We start from the raw sequence: 16,850 nt of genomic DNA on the forward strand, positions 1-16,850 counted from the left end.
GTTTGGGTTCAGCTGAATGAGCTAGGAATGTTTTGGTATTTGGTTTATGTTTTTAAAGGGTTGGGAACAAAATTTTAAGTAAAATATGTGACAGAGGGGCCAGCCTGGCAGCCTAGTGGTTAAAGTTCCACGCACTCTGCTTCAGCAGCCCAGGGTTCATGGGTTCAGATCCCAGGCACAGAGCTGCTCCACTCATCAGCCATGTTGTGGAGGCATCCCACATACAAAATAGAGGAAGACTGGCACAAATGTTAGCTGAGGGCAAATCTTCCTCACCAAAAAAGAAAAAATATATATGTGATAGAAACTGTACGTGACCTTCAAAATCTAAAATATTTACTATTTCACCCTTTATAAAAAAAAAATTTCTAACCCCTATTCTAGTATTAATTACTAAAAAGACTCTTCTTCCTCAATTGAAATGCAGTGGAGTCTTTGTTGTAAAACAAGTGTATTGTGTGCTTTAAATCTGGATTATTTATTTTTTGTGACATCAGAATATTTCTCTATTCTTATGTTAATAAGTGCTATCTTAATAACTGTAGCTTTAGATAAGGTCTTGAAGTCTGGTAGTGTAATTCTTCCAACTTTGTTCTTATTCTCCAAGGTTATCTTGTGTACTCTAGGTCTTTGCATTTCCATATAAAATTTAGAATCACTTTTTCAACATAATCCCCCTCCACAAATAAAATCTCTACTAGGATTTAGATTAGGATTTTATTGAATTTATAAATCAATTTGGGAATGTTAATATGGAGTCTTCCAAATCATGAACATGGTGTATCTCTCCTTTGACCTAGGTCTTTAATTTATCTCAACCCTAAAAATCTTGCAAAGCTTTCACTGAAATATTTCCTAGGTTTTTAAATTATGTTGTTTTAGATCATGTTTATTTTTAATTTCCAATTGTTTCTTGCTACCATATAGAAATATAATTAATTTTTTATATTAGCTTAATATCCAGAAACTTGCTAAATATGCTTACTATTTCTACCAGTTTCTAGATTTTTTTTGGATTTTCTATATACATAATCATGTCATGTGCAAATAATGTCGGTTGTATTTCGTTCCACACTTCCCCTTTATTTCTTTTTCTTGTTTTACTGCACTAAGTGGAACCTCAGTAAAATGTTCATGAAGGTGATGATAATGAATGCTTTATTTTTCAATGATAAGAGAAAAGTGTTCAGTATTTTATCACTAAATATGATGTTAGCTGTAGGGTTTTTGAAGACTGACTTTATAAGATGAAGGAAGGTAAATCTATTCCTAATTTGCTAAGATTTGTAATCATAAATGAGTTCTGTGGTCTACAGAATTCTAGAAAGGCCACTAAGCTTCCTGCCCCGTGGTGTACTTGCCCTGTATAATCCCTTCCACTTGAATGTGGACAGGACCTGGGGATAAAACAGGATGTCACTTTTGAGAACAGGTTGTTTTATATGACAAAGTCGAAGGAATTGTGAAGATATGATTCAAATCCCCAATCAATTGACAGTGAGTTAATCAAAAGGGAGATTATTCTGCCTAACCTAAGCAGGTGAGCCCTTGAAAAGAGGGTCTACAGGTCAGAAACTCTCTTTCCTAATGGTCTTCAAGCTCTAAGCTGCTGTGTTGTGAGAGGATCTGTGAGAGCGCCCGCCATGGGACACGTGACAAGGAGCTGCAAGCAGCCTCTAGGACCAGAGAGTGGCCCGCAGCTAACAGCCAGCAAGAAAATGGCGACTTGGTCCAACCACAAGCGCTTAATTCTGACAACAACCATGTGACCTTAGAAGAGGACCTTGAGCTTCAGAAAGGAACACAGCCCACACAACATTTTGATTGTATCCATGGGAGACCTGAGCAGAGAGAGGACCCAGCCGAGAGGACTGGACTCCTAACCCACTCCTAACTCTGAGATAATAAATGCATGCTGTTTTAGGCTGTTAATTTGTTGAGCAACAGTTGAAAATTAATACAGGTGCTGAATTTTATCATGGCATTTTCTGCATCAATTAAGATAATCGTGTCCTCTTTCACTCTGATAATGATGAACTATATTGATTGATTTTAATATTTAAAACCAACTTGGCATTCTTGGGATAACCGTCACTGGATTATAATCTATTATCCTTTTAATATATTTCTTGATTGTTAAATCTTGTTTAGAACTTTCTGTTCATGAGAGATATTGGCTTGTAATTTTCCTTTCACATATAGCCCTTGTCAAGTTTTGGTATTGATGTTATGCTGGTTCATAAAATGAGTTGGGAACTGTTTCTTATTTCTTTATTCACTAAAAGGGTTTGATGTAAAATTGGTTTTATTAGTTCCTGAAGCGTTTGGAAAAATTCAGCAGTGAAGCCATTTGAGCCTATTGTTTCTTTGTGAGAGTTTTTTTTTTTTAACTTTTTATTGAGATTATGATGGTTTACAACCTTGTGAAAATTCATTTGTACATTATTGTTTGTCAGTCGTGTTGTAGGTGCACCCCTTCACCCTTTGTGCCCACCCTCCACCCCCACTTTCCCCTGGTAACCACTAATCTGTTCTCTTTGTCTACATGTTTAACATCCACGTACGAGTGGAGTCATACAGAGATTGTCTTTTTCTATCTGGCTTATTTCACTTAACATAATTCCCTGAAGGTCCATCCATGTTGTTGTGAATGGGATGATTTTATTCTTTTTTATGGCTGAATAGCATTCCATTGTATATAAATACCACATCTTCTTTATCCAATCATCTGTTTATGGGCACTTAGGTTGCTTCCACATCTTGGCTATTGTAAATAATGCTGCGATGAACATAGGGGTGCATGGGGCTTTTGGAATTGCTGATTTCAAGCTCTTTGGATAGATACCCAGTAGTGGGATGGCTGGGTCATATGGTATTTCTATTTTTAATTTTTTGAGAAATCTTCATACTGTTTTCCATAGTGGCTGCAACAGTTTGCATTCCCACCAGCAGCGTGTGAGGGTTGCTTTTTCTCCACAACCTCTCCAACATTTGTTACTTTTTGTTTTGGTTATTTTCGCCATTCTAACAGGTGTAAGGTGATATCTTAGTGTAGTTTTGATCTGCATTTCCCTGATGATCACTGATGATGAGCATCTTTTCATGTGCCTTATAGCCCAGCATATAGTTACTTTTGGCAAATATTCCATATAGGTTATAAAGAATGTATATCTGTTAATATTTGTGAGTAGTATTCTATGAATTTCAATTATATAAAGCAGCCAATAGGTTTTTTTAAATCTTCTATATTTTTTACTTACATTTTAGAGGCATTTTCTATGAAATACTAAGTGAGATATATTAAAATATACAACACAATTATCAATTTGTATATTTCTCCTTTTTTCTGTAATTTTTGTTTAACATTTTTTGAAGCTGTGTTTTTGTAGCTTTTGTTTGAATGAAAATGTCTCTGTTTTGCTTTCTTTGAAAAAATTGTCACCAGATATAAAATTCTAGGTTGACATGTATATCATCGTCATAATTATTATTATTAATTATTTTATTCAGCACTTTAACAATGTCATTTTGCTGTCTTCTGATTTCTGTTTCTTATTTTTTCTGTTGAAGTCAGAGATCAGTTTTTTTTCCAAGTTTACTGAAATATAATTGACATATACATGGCATAAGTTCAATGTGTACAAAGTGATGATTTTATATACGTATATGTTGCAAAATGATTGCCAAAATAAGGTTGTTAACACATCCATCACCTCATATAGTTATCATTTGTGTGTGTAGGTGGGGAGAGAACATTTAAGATCTACTCTCTTAGCAACTTTTAATTATATAATACAGTATTCTTAAGTATAATCACCATGGTTTACATTAAATCCCCAGAACTTATTCACTTTATAACTAGAAGTTTGTACCCTTTGACCAACATCTCCCCATTTTCCCCACTCCCCAGCCTCTGGCAACCACCAATTACTCTATGAGTTCAGCTTTTTTAGATTCCACATATAAGCGAGACCCTACAGTATTTGTCTGACATTTCACTTAGCAAAATGCCGTCAAGGTTCATCTATATTGTTCTAAAATGGCAGGATTTTCTTCTTTTTTATGGGTGAATAATACTCCATTATATATATATATATTATATTATATTATATATATCTCACATTTTCTTTATTCATTCATCTGTCAAAAGACTCAAGTTGTTTGCATGTTTGACTGTTATGAATAATGCTGCAATGAATATGGGAATGCAGATATCTCTTTGAAATAATGATTTTGTTTTCTTAAGATATATGCCCAGAAGTGGAATTGTTAGATCATATGGTAGCTCTATTTATAATTTTTTAAGGAGCCTCTATACTGTTTTCCATAGTAGCTGTACCGATTTACATTCCCATCAACAGTGCACAGGGTTCTCTTTTCTCTGCATCTTTGTCAGCACCTGGTGTCTCCTGTCTTTTTGGTGATAGCCATCCTAACGGATGTGAGACAACCTCTCAGAGTGGTTTCAATTTGCATTTCCCTGATGGTTGGTGATGTTGAGCATCTTTTCAAGTACCTGTTGGCCATTTTTATGTCTTCTTTGGAAAAACATCTGTTCAGATCTTTTGCCCAGTTTTTAATTGGGCAATTCTTGCTATTTGGTTGTATGAGTTCCCTATATATTTGGAATATTAACCCTTTATCAGGTAGATGGTTTACAAATATTTTCTCCACTCTGTAGTTTGCTTTCTTTTTGTTAATTGTTTCTTTTGCTATGGAGAGGCTTTTTAGTTTGATATAGTCCCCCTTGTTTATTTTTGCTTTTGTTGCTTGTGCTTTTGGTGTCGTGTCCAAAAAATCATTGCAAAGACCAATGTCAAGGAGAGTTTTAATCTCTCTTCTTCCAGCGGCTGTACTGTTTCAGATCTTACATTTAAGTCTTTAATCCATTTTGAGTTAATTTTTGCGAGAGGTGTGAGATAGGGGTCCAATTTCACTCTTTTCCATATGACCCTCCAGTTTTCCCAGCACCTTTTATTGAAGAGACTATTCCTTCTCCAGCCAGCCATCACACTTAAGGCCACTTTTCAGAGGGTAACGTATCCTTTTTAAACTCTGCCTGTTTTTAAATTTTACTCATTGTTTTTTATTTTCAACTGTTTGATTATGAAATGCCTGGATATGTTGGGGCTTTTTATTTCTCCTACTAGGAGTTTATTGATCTTCCTGATTCTTTGGGTTGATGTTTTTCAGTTTTGGAAAACTTTTGGCCGTCCTGTCTTCAGATATTGATTCTGCCTCATTCTCTCTCTCTCTTTTCCTTCTGAGAATACAATTACAAGTATGTTAAGCATTTAGTTGTGTCTTACCTGTCATTTCACATTGTTCTGGATTTGTTTTTGTTTTTTCACTATATTTTCCTCTGTGAACTGCAACTTGGATATATTTATATATTTTATGGAATTTTAAGATCACTAATTCCATCCGTTCTTTAACCCATACAGTGAATGCTTAATTTCAGACATTGCATTCACAAATTCAAGAATTCATTTTTGTTTAACATATTGAAATCCTTTGCTGAAATTCTCCATCTTTTCATCCGTATAATTTCTGATGTTTTATACAATGGTTATTTTAAAGCTTGCATCTAAAGTATCATCTATTGCTTCTATTGATAGTTTTTTCCCTTGTTTCTTGGTCACATTTTTCTGCTTCACATATCTTATAATTTTTAATTGTATGCTAGATATTTTCTCACAATAATTACAAAGACTGACATTGTGGTTATTTTTCAAAAGTTGGTCCTTTCTTCTAGAGAGAAATGGTGAGGGACTAATGACCTCAATTTAGTCAGGAACTGAGTTGGGTCAGGGTTGGAGGGAAGTTCTTGTTAAACTCAGTCCACACCTGGTTCCAAATATTTCGAGAGCAACACCCATCCCCTGTTTGTTTCAGGCTGTCTTCCAGGGGAGTCCTTCCACAGGGTCTGCAGTGATACGGAGGATTTCCCTCTGCCCTCCCGTCCCCTTCCTTAGCTACTCACACTACCCCAGCACTCAGTAAATAGTCCATGGAAGAAGTGGCTGTGTTTGGGGTTCCTCTGGATTCCAGCCCTGCTGGATTTTCCTTCTCCTAGAGGCCTCTCTCTGCCTATTGCAAATCCCCTCCTCAGATTGTGCCGAGGCCCACCAAATGCTCCCAGAACAGAAAATCTTCTCCAGATTCAGCTCTGTCATTTCTTTAAAAATATAAGTTTTGGAAAATAATGCTGTTATTATTTTCTACTTATTTAGTGGAATTTATGGCTTACTGCTATCGATTACACTTTACTTAGTATTGAAAGTTATTCATTTATTTTTTATTATAATTTACTATATTGTGGGCCTATTTGTAAATATTTTGAAACACATATTTGAAACACATATTTTGAAACACGTTATTGTGGGGAAACAAAACTTCCCTGAACTTCTCAGTGCTCTTGCAAAAAATCCTAGTCCCCTGTCACACAAAAAGTGTTTATGACTTAAAGATAGGGGATATTTGCTTTCGCTTCTCCCAGAAATATTTTTTCTTCACATACCATGTGAAGTAGATCTGTAGCCACTTGTCTAGTTAATTGATCTGATCCCAAAGGGTAATAAAACTTCTCTTACCTCTCCATGAGAGCCAGAGAGTTAGAGACCAGACAAGGTCCTAAATTAAGCCCCAGGGTGCCAGGAGTACTGAAGACTATCTCCCTCCGTATGTACAGGTCAAAAGGGATGAAGCCTAGCATTTGGAGACATTTTCTGGTGTTTACCTGGCCCTTAGAAAGACATATTTACAGTCCTAAGGGTTAGGTTGAGAACACAGGACCCTTTCCATCTCACCTTAATGGAATTAAAGTTTTTTCTCTCCTTCTAGGAAAGGAGGAGGTTGCCCGTCTTTCTCTTGTATGTAAATGGAGAAATCCATTGTTCTCTGCCTCTTTTTTAAGGGGTGTAAACTGCTTCCTGTATAGAAAAAAATCCATTGGCACTTTATCACTTCGCCTGCAAGACTAAAGTGTGGGGGACCAATGCTGTGATATCTGGCTGTTGATCTGGTTGTGAATATCAATTAAAAACTCTTTCCTTCTGACCCAGGTGCCTTAATGCAAGTGGAATAACATCTCAGACCCTTCACAATTCCTGACAAAACACTACAATAATACATAAAGATTTCATATTTTAATTGAACTAACATTAAGTTTTATACAAAATGAAAACCATTTCAGTGACTTGACTAATTTTTCCTAAGTGCATAGATTAATGCTATTCATTCACTCATTCAATGAATGTTGCTTATATTCCCACTATGTACCAGTGGCTCTGCTTTGCCCTTTTGATACATTGGTAAATAAGGCAGATATGATCCTGGACCAAGATGATACTTCCTTCACAGTTTAAGGGAGGAAAAAGTCAACGGAAATGTGCAATTTAATAAAATAAGATGAATTTTCAGTCTGATTCTTGTATACTTACCACTTACATTAAACAATTTATGGAAAAGAGTCACAGCAGAAAGAAATCCTGCCCCTGTGCCCATGAAATAGATTTCTTTGAAAATTTTTGATGCAGTAAGTTCAGAATTGATGGTTACTACAACAAGAGTAGTTTAAAAAGACAGTGTGTTTGGATGTGTTGAATATATGAGTGTGAGTGTGTGTCTGTCTATGCATGTCCAACCCATGGGGCTCTAGGATGGAAATGATAAGGTTGAGAGTGAGGGGATCACAGAAAGTTCTCCTTTGCACTGACACTCATATTCATATTCACTCAACAAATAATTATTGAGTGCTATATGCTAAAAACTTGTAAGTTAAATACATTCATCAAAGAACTTGTGTTTATAACTTGTTTTTATAAACTCTAAATATTTTTTATTATGAGATCAAACTGTTCAAATTCATTTAATGGAAGTCCCATGCAGAAACTTAATTGTAGGTATTCAATAACGTATCCCCTTCACATTTTATGAATTTTAATTATTGAATATTAATGTTAATTATTAGCTACTTCAAGCTTTATTTTAAAGAGGAAAATGGTACTTAAGAAAGCTTAGTTTAAATGCAAAGAAGCATCATGCTACTTAAAAGCATAATACTTCTATATATCAAGATAAATATATCAATAAAATAAAAAATATGGAACCACATATTTTGGTGATTGTTTTTTGTGAGTGTCTTCTGGAGAAATCTAATTAACCAAGAGTCACTTTGGTGAGCACAAGTCCTAGTATTTAGTGTTTTCAAAGTTATAATATGTTCTCTACTGAGTACACTCACATTCAAATTCCATGATGAATGTCATCACCTGGACTTTATTCTGCTTCTTAAAAAGAAGAAGGATGTATAAGGTAAGGGCTTGGAATAATTCATCAAAGTTTAATCAACTGAATATTTGACGTAATGTGTTCCAATCTTTTTCAAACTGTTTATTACATCTAACTTTCTATTTTTTTTAGACTAGACATTGGTTCTTTCTCCTTTCTATTATTTTTTTAGACTAGACAGTGGTTCTTTCTTTGTAAAGAAACATGTATATGTTGTAACTGGAAAAACACACACACACAAAGAAAAAACACTTAACCCCTAGGAAACGTGCTTGTATATACATGTACACGTATGTAACACGTGTAGGTATATGAATTGATACTAGCATTATTACCCATAGCAAAAAAGATGCAAGAACACAGAGTTGATTGACATATACAAGAAGACTAACCATTATTTTAAGTTTAATATCAATGACAACAGAACAAGAAGTTTTCCTGTTGAGTCTCATTTTCAAGAAAAATACTGACTCTTCTTTTGCGATTTAAAACAAGAGAAGTTGAGGAAAACTGTTACTCTAATACAAACGATTATAATGAGTTTTGTGTTGGAGAAAATGTCGATATTACAATCAACATTTCAGTGACTTAGGACGTGAGTAAGTAACACAAAGCGGGGAGCAGAGACAGAGGAGATTCTAAAATATTCACTTCAGAGGAGAAATTCATGTGGAAAGAGCTACATACCCAAAATTTTTCTTTCTGCCCCTGGGCTCCTCTCAGTGTGCCCCACCTACAAATAATAATAATAATAATAATAATAATAATAATAATAATAATAAATATTGGGATGGTTAAAAATGTTTGATTTGCCTCTTGATAAAATGAAAATTATTGTTTGTATTATTTCTTTTCTGTTTTCCTTTGGCCTCGCTCTGTTTTACTATGGAACTGTTATCATTGCCCTACAGAAATGTGCTTGTGTAGTTTTCTTTTTGACCATAACGTTATTTACTTTCTCAGAATATACTCAACTATATCCAAAAGACTTGAAATCAAACTCATGGACCAAAGGAGATAAGTCTTGGCAACTGGGGTACAGAGGTTTTAAAGTTCTTAAACACCCCGCCCCTCTTTACCTCTAGCACTCTGAAACTCTAAATTACGAACTAAAAATTTCCAAGACTACTGATAAGAACTGTAATGTAAATACAGATAATTGTTGTAGATAAGAGAGTTTATTTAAAAATATTAACATGTGTATATTTTTATAAAATGGCTATGTGCCGACTGTGGAATTTCTCTATACATATGGAAGTCCAATCCTGTATTTCCAGTACTGGCCCATTTCAATGTAGCATGAAACAGCTTTTAAGGGACCCAAACCTACGAGATCTCGTTTTTTCTCTTGACTACACCCAGTGAGTTAGGCATTACTAACACGTTCTATTTACTACTGACATAACAAAACTTGTCCAAGATCACAGAGTGGGAAATATTGAGCCAGGACTCCAAATCCCACATCCTACTTAATTTGTTATATTGCTTCTCTTATAAATAGACAGTCCCCCCGTGCAGTGTGTACTGAACAGCATCAGTTTTATGTCAAGAAAACATATTAACTACCACTATCCATTGATTGTAAGAATATAGTTCTGTCCACATATCGTCCCATCAACCCGTCCCTAACATCCCAAATCCCACATCAGAGCTCCTTTGCGCTAAGTTATGGTACGCCACTACGTAACAAATATTCCTGGGAGACACACAAATTTTTTGTTCAAATATTTCAACGTGAGTTTGCAGAAAGTTACTTTTAATAGGGTACAGAATAGAATGATGGCGCCATAGCATGGAGGTAGACGACAGATTCCTGGTATAGATCTTGGGGGATTCAAGAAAATATATTCATGCATTTGGATCCTTTGGCATGAGATCGAGGGAAGAAAAAAGTGATCTAGGAGGTAGGAAAACACTAAAGAGCAATCTTTTCTTTCTCTTGTTCCTGATAGAGGCTAGAAGGGATAGTTGGACTGACTGCCATCTCTCTTTTAGTTCTCTGCTACACACAGGAGTAGACTGAAGCACTTTATGGTTTCCAAATCCTGGGTGCTTTGACGTGTAAGTTCAAAGAGGTTCATTTCCAGAACCATTTTTCAGTTTTGAAATTGCGTTTACATCCTTGTAACTTTTCTAAGACATCACCATTGTAAAATGTACCAATCAATCATAATATGTGCTCCAAATCTTCAAAGGTCGTTATGTACTTCAAGTAGTAGATCCTATCTGAAACCTCAAGTCACTCATTTTCTACCCGCTTATTGCGCTATCATAACAATTTCAAAAAGCCTTTACCACTCAATCAAACTTCCTTTCAGATGGTTCCTTTAGCTATTGACATAAAACACAAAATGCAAGACTAAATCAGAAGAATCAAAGGAACCATTAGGCTCCAAAATTATACAGGCAGGAGAGGAACCGTGTATCTGAGATCCCACCAGATACAGTGAGAAGTTGGGGGCAGTCTTGCTTGAGGCACTGAGGAGCTTCCTAAGAAAGAAGTCCTAATCAAGAAAGAGGGATCCAAGGACCAGCCCAGTGGCATGGTGGTTAAGTTTGCATGCTCTGCTTCAGCGGCCTGGGGTTCATTATTTAGATCCCCAGTGCAGACCTACGTACCACTTATCAAGCCATGCTGTGGCAGGCGTCCCACATATAAAGTAGAGGAAGATAGGCACAGGTGTTAGGTCAAGGCCAATCTTCCTCAGCAAAAAAAAAAAAAAAAAAGAAAGAAAGAAAGAGGGATCCAGATATGAAAAGCTTGATCCAGTAACTAAGCCTTGATGAAAAGAGTGCAGGAGCAACTGAGAGTATAATTTTGTCACCTGTCACTCAGTTCTGTCCAAGCTTAGCTCCCACACTGGACTCAGGTAGGTTCAGAATTAGGGAAGGGGAGAGTCAGACTTGTGATTAAAAACTGAACGAGCTATTTCACTAAAAACTCTGGGGGCCAGCCCGGTGGTGCAGTGGTTAAGTTCGCACGTTTCACTTCTCGGCAGCCCAGGGATCACCGGTTTGGATCCCGGGTGTGGACATGGCACCGCTTGGCAAAAGCTATCCTGTGGTAGGTGGCCCACATATAAAGTAGAGGAAGATGGGCATCGATGTTAGCTCAGGGCCAGTCTTCCTCAGCAAAAAGAGGAGCATTGGCAGTAGTTAGCTCAGGGCTAGTCTTCCTCAAAAAAAACAAAACAAAACAAAACTCTGCATAGTCTATAAAGCACTTTAATAGCACTCAAATAGAGGGTAACACCAAAAGTGCGTCAAGTTTCTTTCCCACTTTGTAAGATCTTTCAGACTTCTTGGGCATCTATGCTTTGAGGATGGCTCATGGGAAAACAAAGAAATATTCAACAGAGGAAATTGAAAAGGCATACAAGAAAAATACACCATGAAATAAGTATTGCATTTATTCTGAAGTCCATTTTAGATGCTCTTCGGCCCTCTCAGAAATAGTGAGACAGTGCTATGGGGCATGAAGATCCACCATTGCACACGAGGTTAAGATTTAGCAAAATGATGACTACACATAATGCCATTGCCAACAGATCAGAGACTGATTGATTCTAAGGAAACAGAACATTTCCCCATAAAGGAGAAGAGGCTCTTCAGAATGCGGTTGTATAATTTTTCTTATTCTAGCATCACCAAATAAATTAAGAGTAAAATAAACTACTTCAGTTTGGAGATGTCTAAGAAATACAAACTATTACTTTTACTTTTGCTCAGTTGGCTGTATTTTTCATATGTTCCTATATATTTTGTTGTGATAATCTAAATAAAATTTTCAATGATACCATAGATGGCAATAATTCTTATCTTACAAATACCAACTGTTTGGATTTGCTATAAATTTCTTTTCAAGAAGCAGTACTGTTTATTATAACTTTAAGATGCATTATTTAAAACACCAGTCTTTTTCAGCCCAGGGAGAACACCAGCATTCATGTTATTATAAACTTTCTCAAAATGTGCAGAAAAACAAATTAATAAAATCTTCAAATAGAGATGAGAGGAGAAAAGGAAACTGAGCCTGCTGAATCTGATAGTTTCAGAGACTAGGATGCTTGTGAAAGATAATTATACACAAAGGATGTTAACCTACATGCAAAATTCAGATGGAAAGAAAATATCACACTACCACAGAAGCTACTGTGTGGTTCCCTATGTTATAGCTTCAATGTCAAACGACAAGCAAGTCCATCCATCACAGACTCTAACGTTTGCCCTGGAGTCTATCTATTCAGCTGTCTTTTCTCTCCTGCATCTTCTCCAACAGTCCCTAAGATGGTAATCAAATATCCCACAGGGTCGCAATGGGGTGTTGTAGAGATACAGACGTGGGGGTTGTTTTCTAAATATCGCATGCTCTGAAAGATGGAAAAATCACTTTACCCCAGGTTATTTCACAGTGGTATCAGAGCAAATTAATGTAATTAAAACCTTTATCCAAACAAAAATAAAGGTTAATAGTACCAAGCAAGAAGACTACTTATAGTATACATTTGCAGGAGACAGTTTCTCTCTTTTTGACCTCTGAAGGGCATTTTCCTTTAATATATGTATGTTCCTGAATTGTGGTACTAAGCTTCTGCTCTCCATTATACCAATAGGCTGAAGATTCTAGAAAGATGTATATATTTTCACATATATCTCTTGTACGTCAACGGCTATCTTTCAGGACATGAGGATCTTCGTCACATTCATATTTGCTCTAGACATAACTATGTAGACTCTTCTTTCCTTCACTTACATCCCTTCGTTTTAACCTTATGCTGCTGAGATTGTTTCCTTAAACTTGCTAATCCAAAACAAATTGTACAATAGGTTCACAAGTTTGAGGGCTCCTAGTAGTGGCTTTTCTTACCTCAAGGCATTCCACTTCATCTGAACTTTATACTGTTCTTTTGAACTTTTTCTACCTCATTAAATTAAATGGTGCAGCTCTTAGCCCTGGTACCACATTCCCTGAGGATGCCTGAGAACAGATGGCTCCCCACGATGAAGCTATGGTTGCATCTCTAACTTCAACATGTGATCATTTAAGCTCTTCCTTTTAGATGCATCTTGTATGCTAACTTTTAGGTAGTTCTGGAAACGCTACTCTTTGGCGTAATATTAAAAGTCTTTCCAGAGAGACCATAAATTCTGCAGAGTAAGGCACCCAAACCCATTAAAGAATGATGTAAGAGCTTGTATTGCTAAGGTGAATATCTTTATGCATGTTCCCTTTAAAAAGGATGTTATTTTCAGATAACTGTGCTAAACAATACTGGACTTCTTAAAACTGTATTTTCAGCTATATCTAGATACTAAAATGATTAGAACTGAATAACAACTTTGTGTAACATTTTAAATGATAATGTTTTTTCTCTCCCTTGGTTTTGGTTGATTTTGCCATTGAGGTCCGTGCATCAAGTGGTGGTCATTTTAGACATGGTAAATAGCAGAGAACTGAAGACACAACTTTCTTAAAGTAATATGCATATTCCCATAAATAGCCCTTCTAAAAGGAAAGCACAGAATCTCTTGCATATTTCATCCATTTATTTCTGCCTTTATTTAGCAAACTGCTGTTTAGTACATAGAAGATATATCTTTTGCCTTCAAGAAGCTGGGAATCTAATGGGAGTAAAGTTTGGAAATGAAAAACAAACAAATATAAAAATAATTTTAATTCTTTAATTGCTACTTTTATAAAACCATGTTTTGAAATTTTCTGTGGTGTTCATATGAAGAAATTAACTATTTGCAGAGGGCAGAGACAACTCCCTTCACGGAATTGAGTAGAAATTCTCCAAGCAGAAATCGGAGTGTAGAATTTTAGGCACAATAAGTAAGTGCAAAGTCAAAAGACAGCCATGAAGTCGTCATCCCAGCCTATTCTAAGAGCAGCCCTTGGGTCAGTGTGACTGGAGAACAGTGTTGGGAGGGGCAGGAAATAAAGTTAGAAAAGCAGATTTGGCTCAGGCCATAGAGAACACTCTTGGCTACCAAGCTTGGAATTTACAAAGCTGGTGATAAAGAGTCATCCAAATATGAGAGGTGACATTATCCAGACAGTCTTTCAGAGGGACAACTCTTGGTGTTAGTGCAGGGCATAGACTCCAGGAAGAGGAGATTGAAAGCATAAGACGATTGTTGTAGTTAAAGCAAGAAATAATGAAATTCTGAATAAGAATTTAAGATCCATAAAGCAAATACTGTTTATTCTTTTAACAGCTGTATTTCCAACAAATAGAATAATGACTATCACATAGCTGACCCTAAATAGATACTTGCTGAGCAAGTGAATTTAAGTACACTGGCAGTGAAAACGAACAGGAGGCACAGATTTGAGAGTTATTTTGGAGTTAAAAGTAATGGAATTTGGGGGCCAGACAGGTGGCGTAGTGTTAAGTTCGTGCACTCTGCTTCGGCGACCCAGGGTTCGCAGGTTTGGATCCCAGGTGCAGACCTATGTATCACTTATCAAGCCATGCTGTGGCAGGCATCCCACATATAAAGTAGAGGAAGATGAGCACAGATATTAGCTCAGAGCCAATCTTCCTCAGCAAAAAGAGGAGAATTGGTGGCAGATGTGAGCTCAGGGATAATCTTGCTCACCAAAAAAAGTGATGGAATCTGTTGGCCAATTTATATTGACAGAAAGGGAGACAGTCAAAATGAGCTCCAGCATTTCAAGGTTGAATGAGTAGATACATCAAGTGTGGCATTACTTGAGGTGCACTTCACGTCACACAGAGATGTGTTCCTGCCAATCAGGTTGATTTATCACTGCCTAAGACTGAAATTACAGAGTTGCTTCATCTTCTTTTGAGCTCTCTCTACTGATAGTGGTTCTGCATATTAGCTTTAAATTCATGGCTTTTCAGAGTTTCTGACAGGTAAAACTCTGTAAGAACCAAGGAAAGCTGATTATTAAAAGAAATTGTGGCAGAGCTTTCTGTAGAGTGAGGACTTCTTCTGTGATGAGAATAACTATTTGCTAACTCATATGTCAAGATTCCATTTGCTTACAATCAAGTTCTTTAAAGTAGATCTCACATCCATCTAAGAATTTGGAGTTATAAGAAGAAAATAGCTTTATTTTATATCAAGGCTAGGTGTACTACATTGAAGCAGAATCATATAGACTAATACGTTGCAATGCTACTGACAATTTGCTACTTCTGGAATCCTAGCAGGTGCTCAATAGACTGACAAGAAGAATTCAAACTCATGTTTTCTAAGCAGACGGATTCTGTAATAGCGAATATAGATCCAGACAGATAAAAAACAAAGTTTCTAACAGCGGACATGTAAAGAAATTTTATGCAGTACAGCCTAGTAGAACAGGAAATTTTGGAGGAAAACAGGGAACAAATATATAAGAAAGCCTGATATGGAATTCTAACACTTCTTGTTAAGGAAATGAAAGTCAGATAGGATATACAAGTATAAAGAAAACACCAGATGAGTTTCAGGTCAATAACAATGATATGACCCCTCTGGATATAGGATTTTGCTTTTAAAGGTGAGACTGCAGATGGACTCTCAGTTCTCTTTACACAAAGATTTGAGAGATAACTGCAGCAGGAATGAGGCAAGGATGTGCAGGGCTTTGCTGCCTTATGAATTTTCTACAGGAGGTGCTTCGTAACTTCATTCAAAAAAATACTCAGGGCTAGTGAATGTGGCAGTGTTGAATATGATAGAGAGCTATCAGAAAGTGCTAATTAATGCTAGATCAAAGATGAATGAAAGGACATTGCATGAGAAAGTGTGATAAAATGAGGGCATTCCTCACTCCCCTTCATTTTTCACTGAAGCCAAATGTAAACCCAGCCAGAGTTCACTGAATCTAAGATCAGGGACTTTTACTGATATGTTCTGCCAAGGAGCTACAAATTTTATTACAGATTGGAGAAGCCGATGGAGATTTTTGAAAGAGCATTTTTCTGTATGAAAACGTCAGAGATGACTGTGTGTTCCTAATATTAATTAATCAAGCAATCAACACTATTTATTGAGTTGCTGACATATTGCTTATCCTACCCTCCCCTAATATTTCAGGAAGCAAAAAGATTGCAAGTATATCACATGTAATTTGACCTATGAAACGAGTATGAGGAAATTGACAACAAGGTTCTACCCAGTTTATGCTCTGGTCAGAATGATCTGCTGTATGACTGAAAGAACCATCCCTCTGCATTTACTATATTGACAGAACATACGTTAAAATGTCCACAGCCATGTGAAATGTACTGGAGACAGAGAGAGCAAGAATAAAACCATCCATTATCACCAATGACAATTAACTAGGGTAATATCTTATGAAGACATACTTTGAAGGAAGACTTCAGCCCTTTGATGTTAGGAAAAGAAATGGCTTTTTTTATTGTCTCATAAAATCTTAGCACTGGAAGGAGACTCAGAGATTATAGTATACTCCAGGGGTTGGCCAACTATGACTCACAGGTTAAATCTGGCCACAGTCAAGCTCATTCATTTATGTATTATCTATACCAGCTAATGGCAGAGGTGAGTAGTCAAGATCATAAGACCCCCAAAATTAA

The 16,850-nt window shown here is 36.3% G+C and overlaps 1 protein-coding gene across 2 annotated transcripts in view; it reads right to left on the reverse strand.

Moving 5' to 3' along the window:
• The window catches only part of TINAG (tubulointerstitial nephritis antigen), an 88,142-nt gene that overhangs the window by 10,303 nt on the left and 60,989 nt on the right, over positions 1 to 16,850 (reverse strand). For both annotated transcript variants that reach the window (XM_014863836.3, XM_044776885.2), the window contains exon 10: positions 8,980 to 9,025. In XM_014863836.3, the coding sequence (XP_014719322.3) occupies positions 8,980 to 9,025 (46 nt within the window). The remainder of the gene's footprint in view (positions 1 to 8,979; positions 9,026 to 16,850) is intronic.

This window comes from Equus asinus, chromosome 8 (genome assembly GCF_041296235.1).
Source record: "Equus asinus isolate D_3611 breed Donkey chromosome 8, EquAss-T2T_v2, whole genome shotgun sequence".
Lineage (NCBI taxonomy): Eukaryota > Metazoa > Chordata > Mammalia > Perissodactyla > Equidae > Equus > Equus asinus.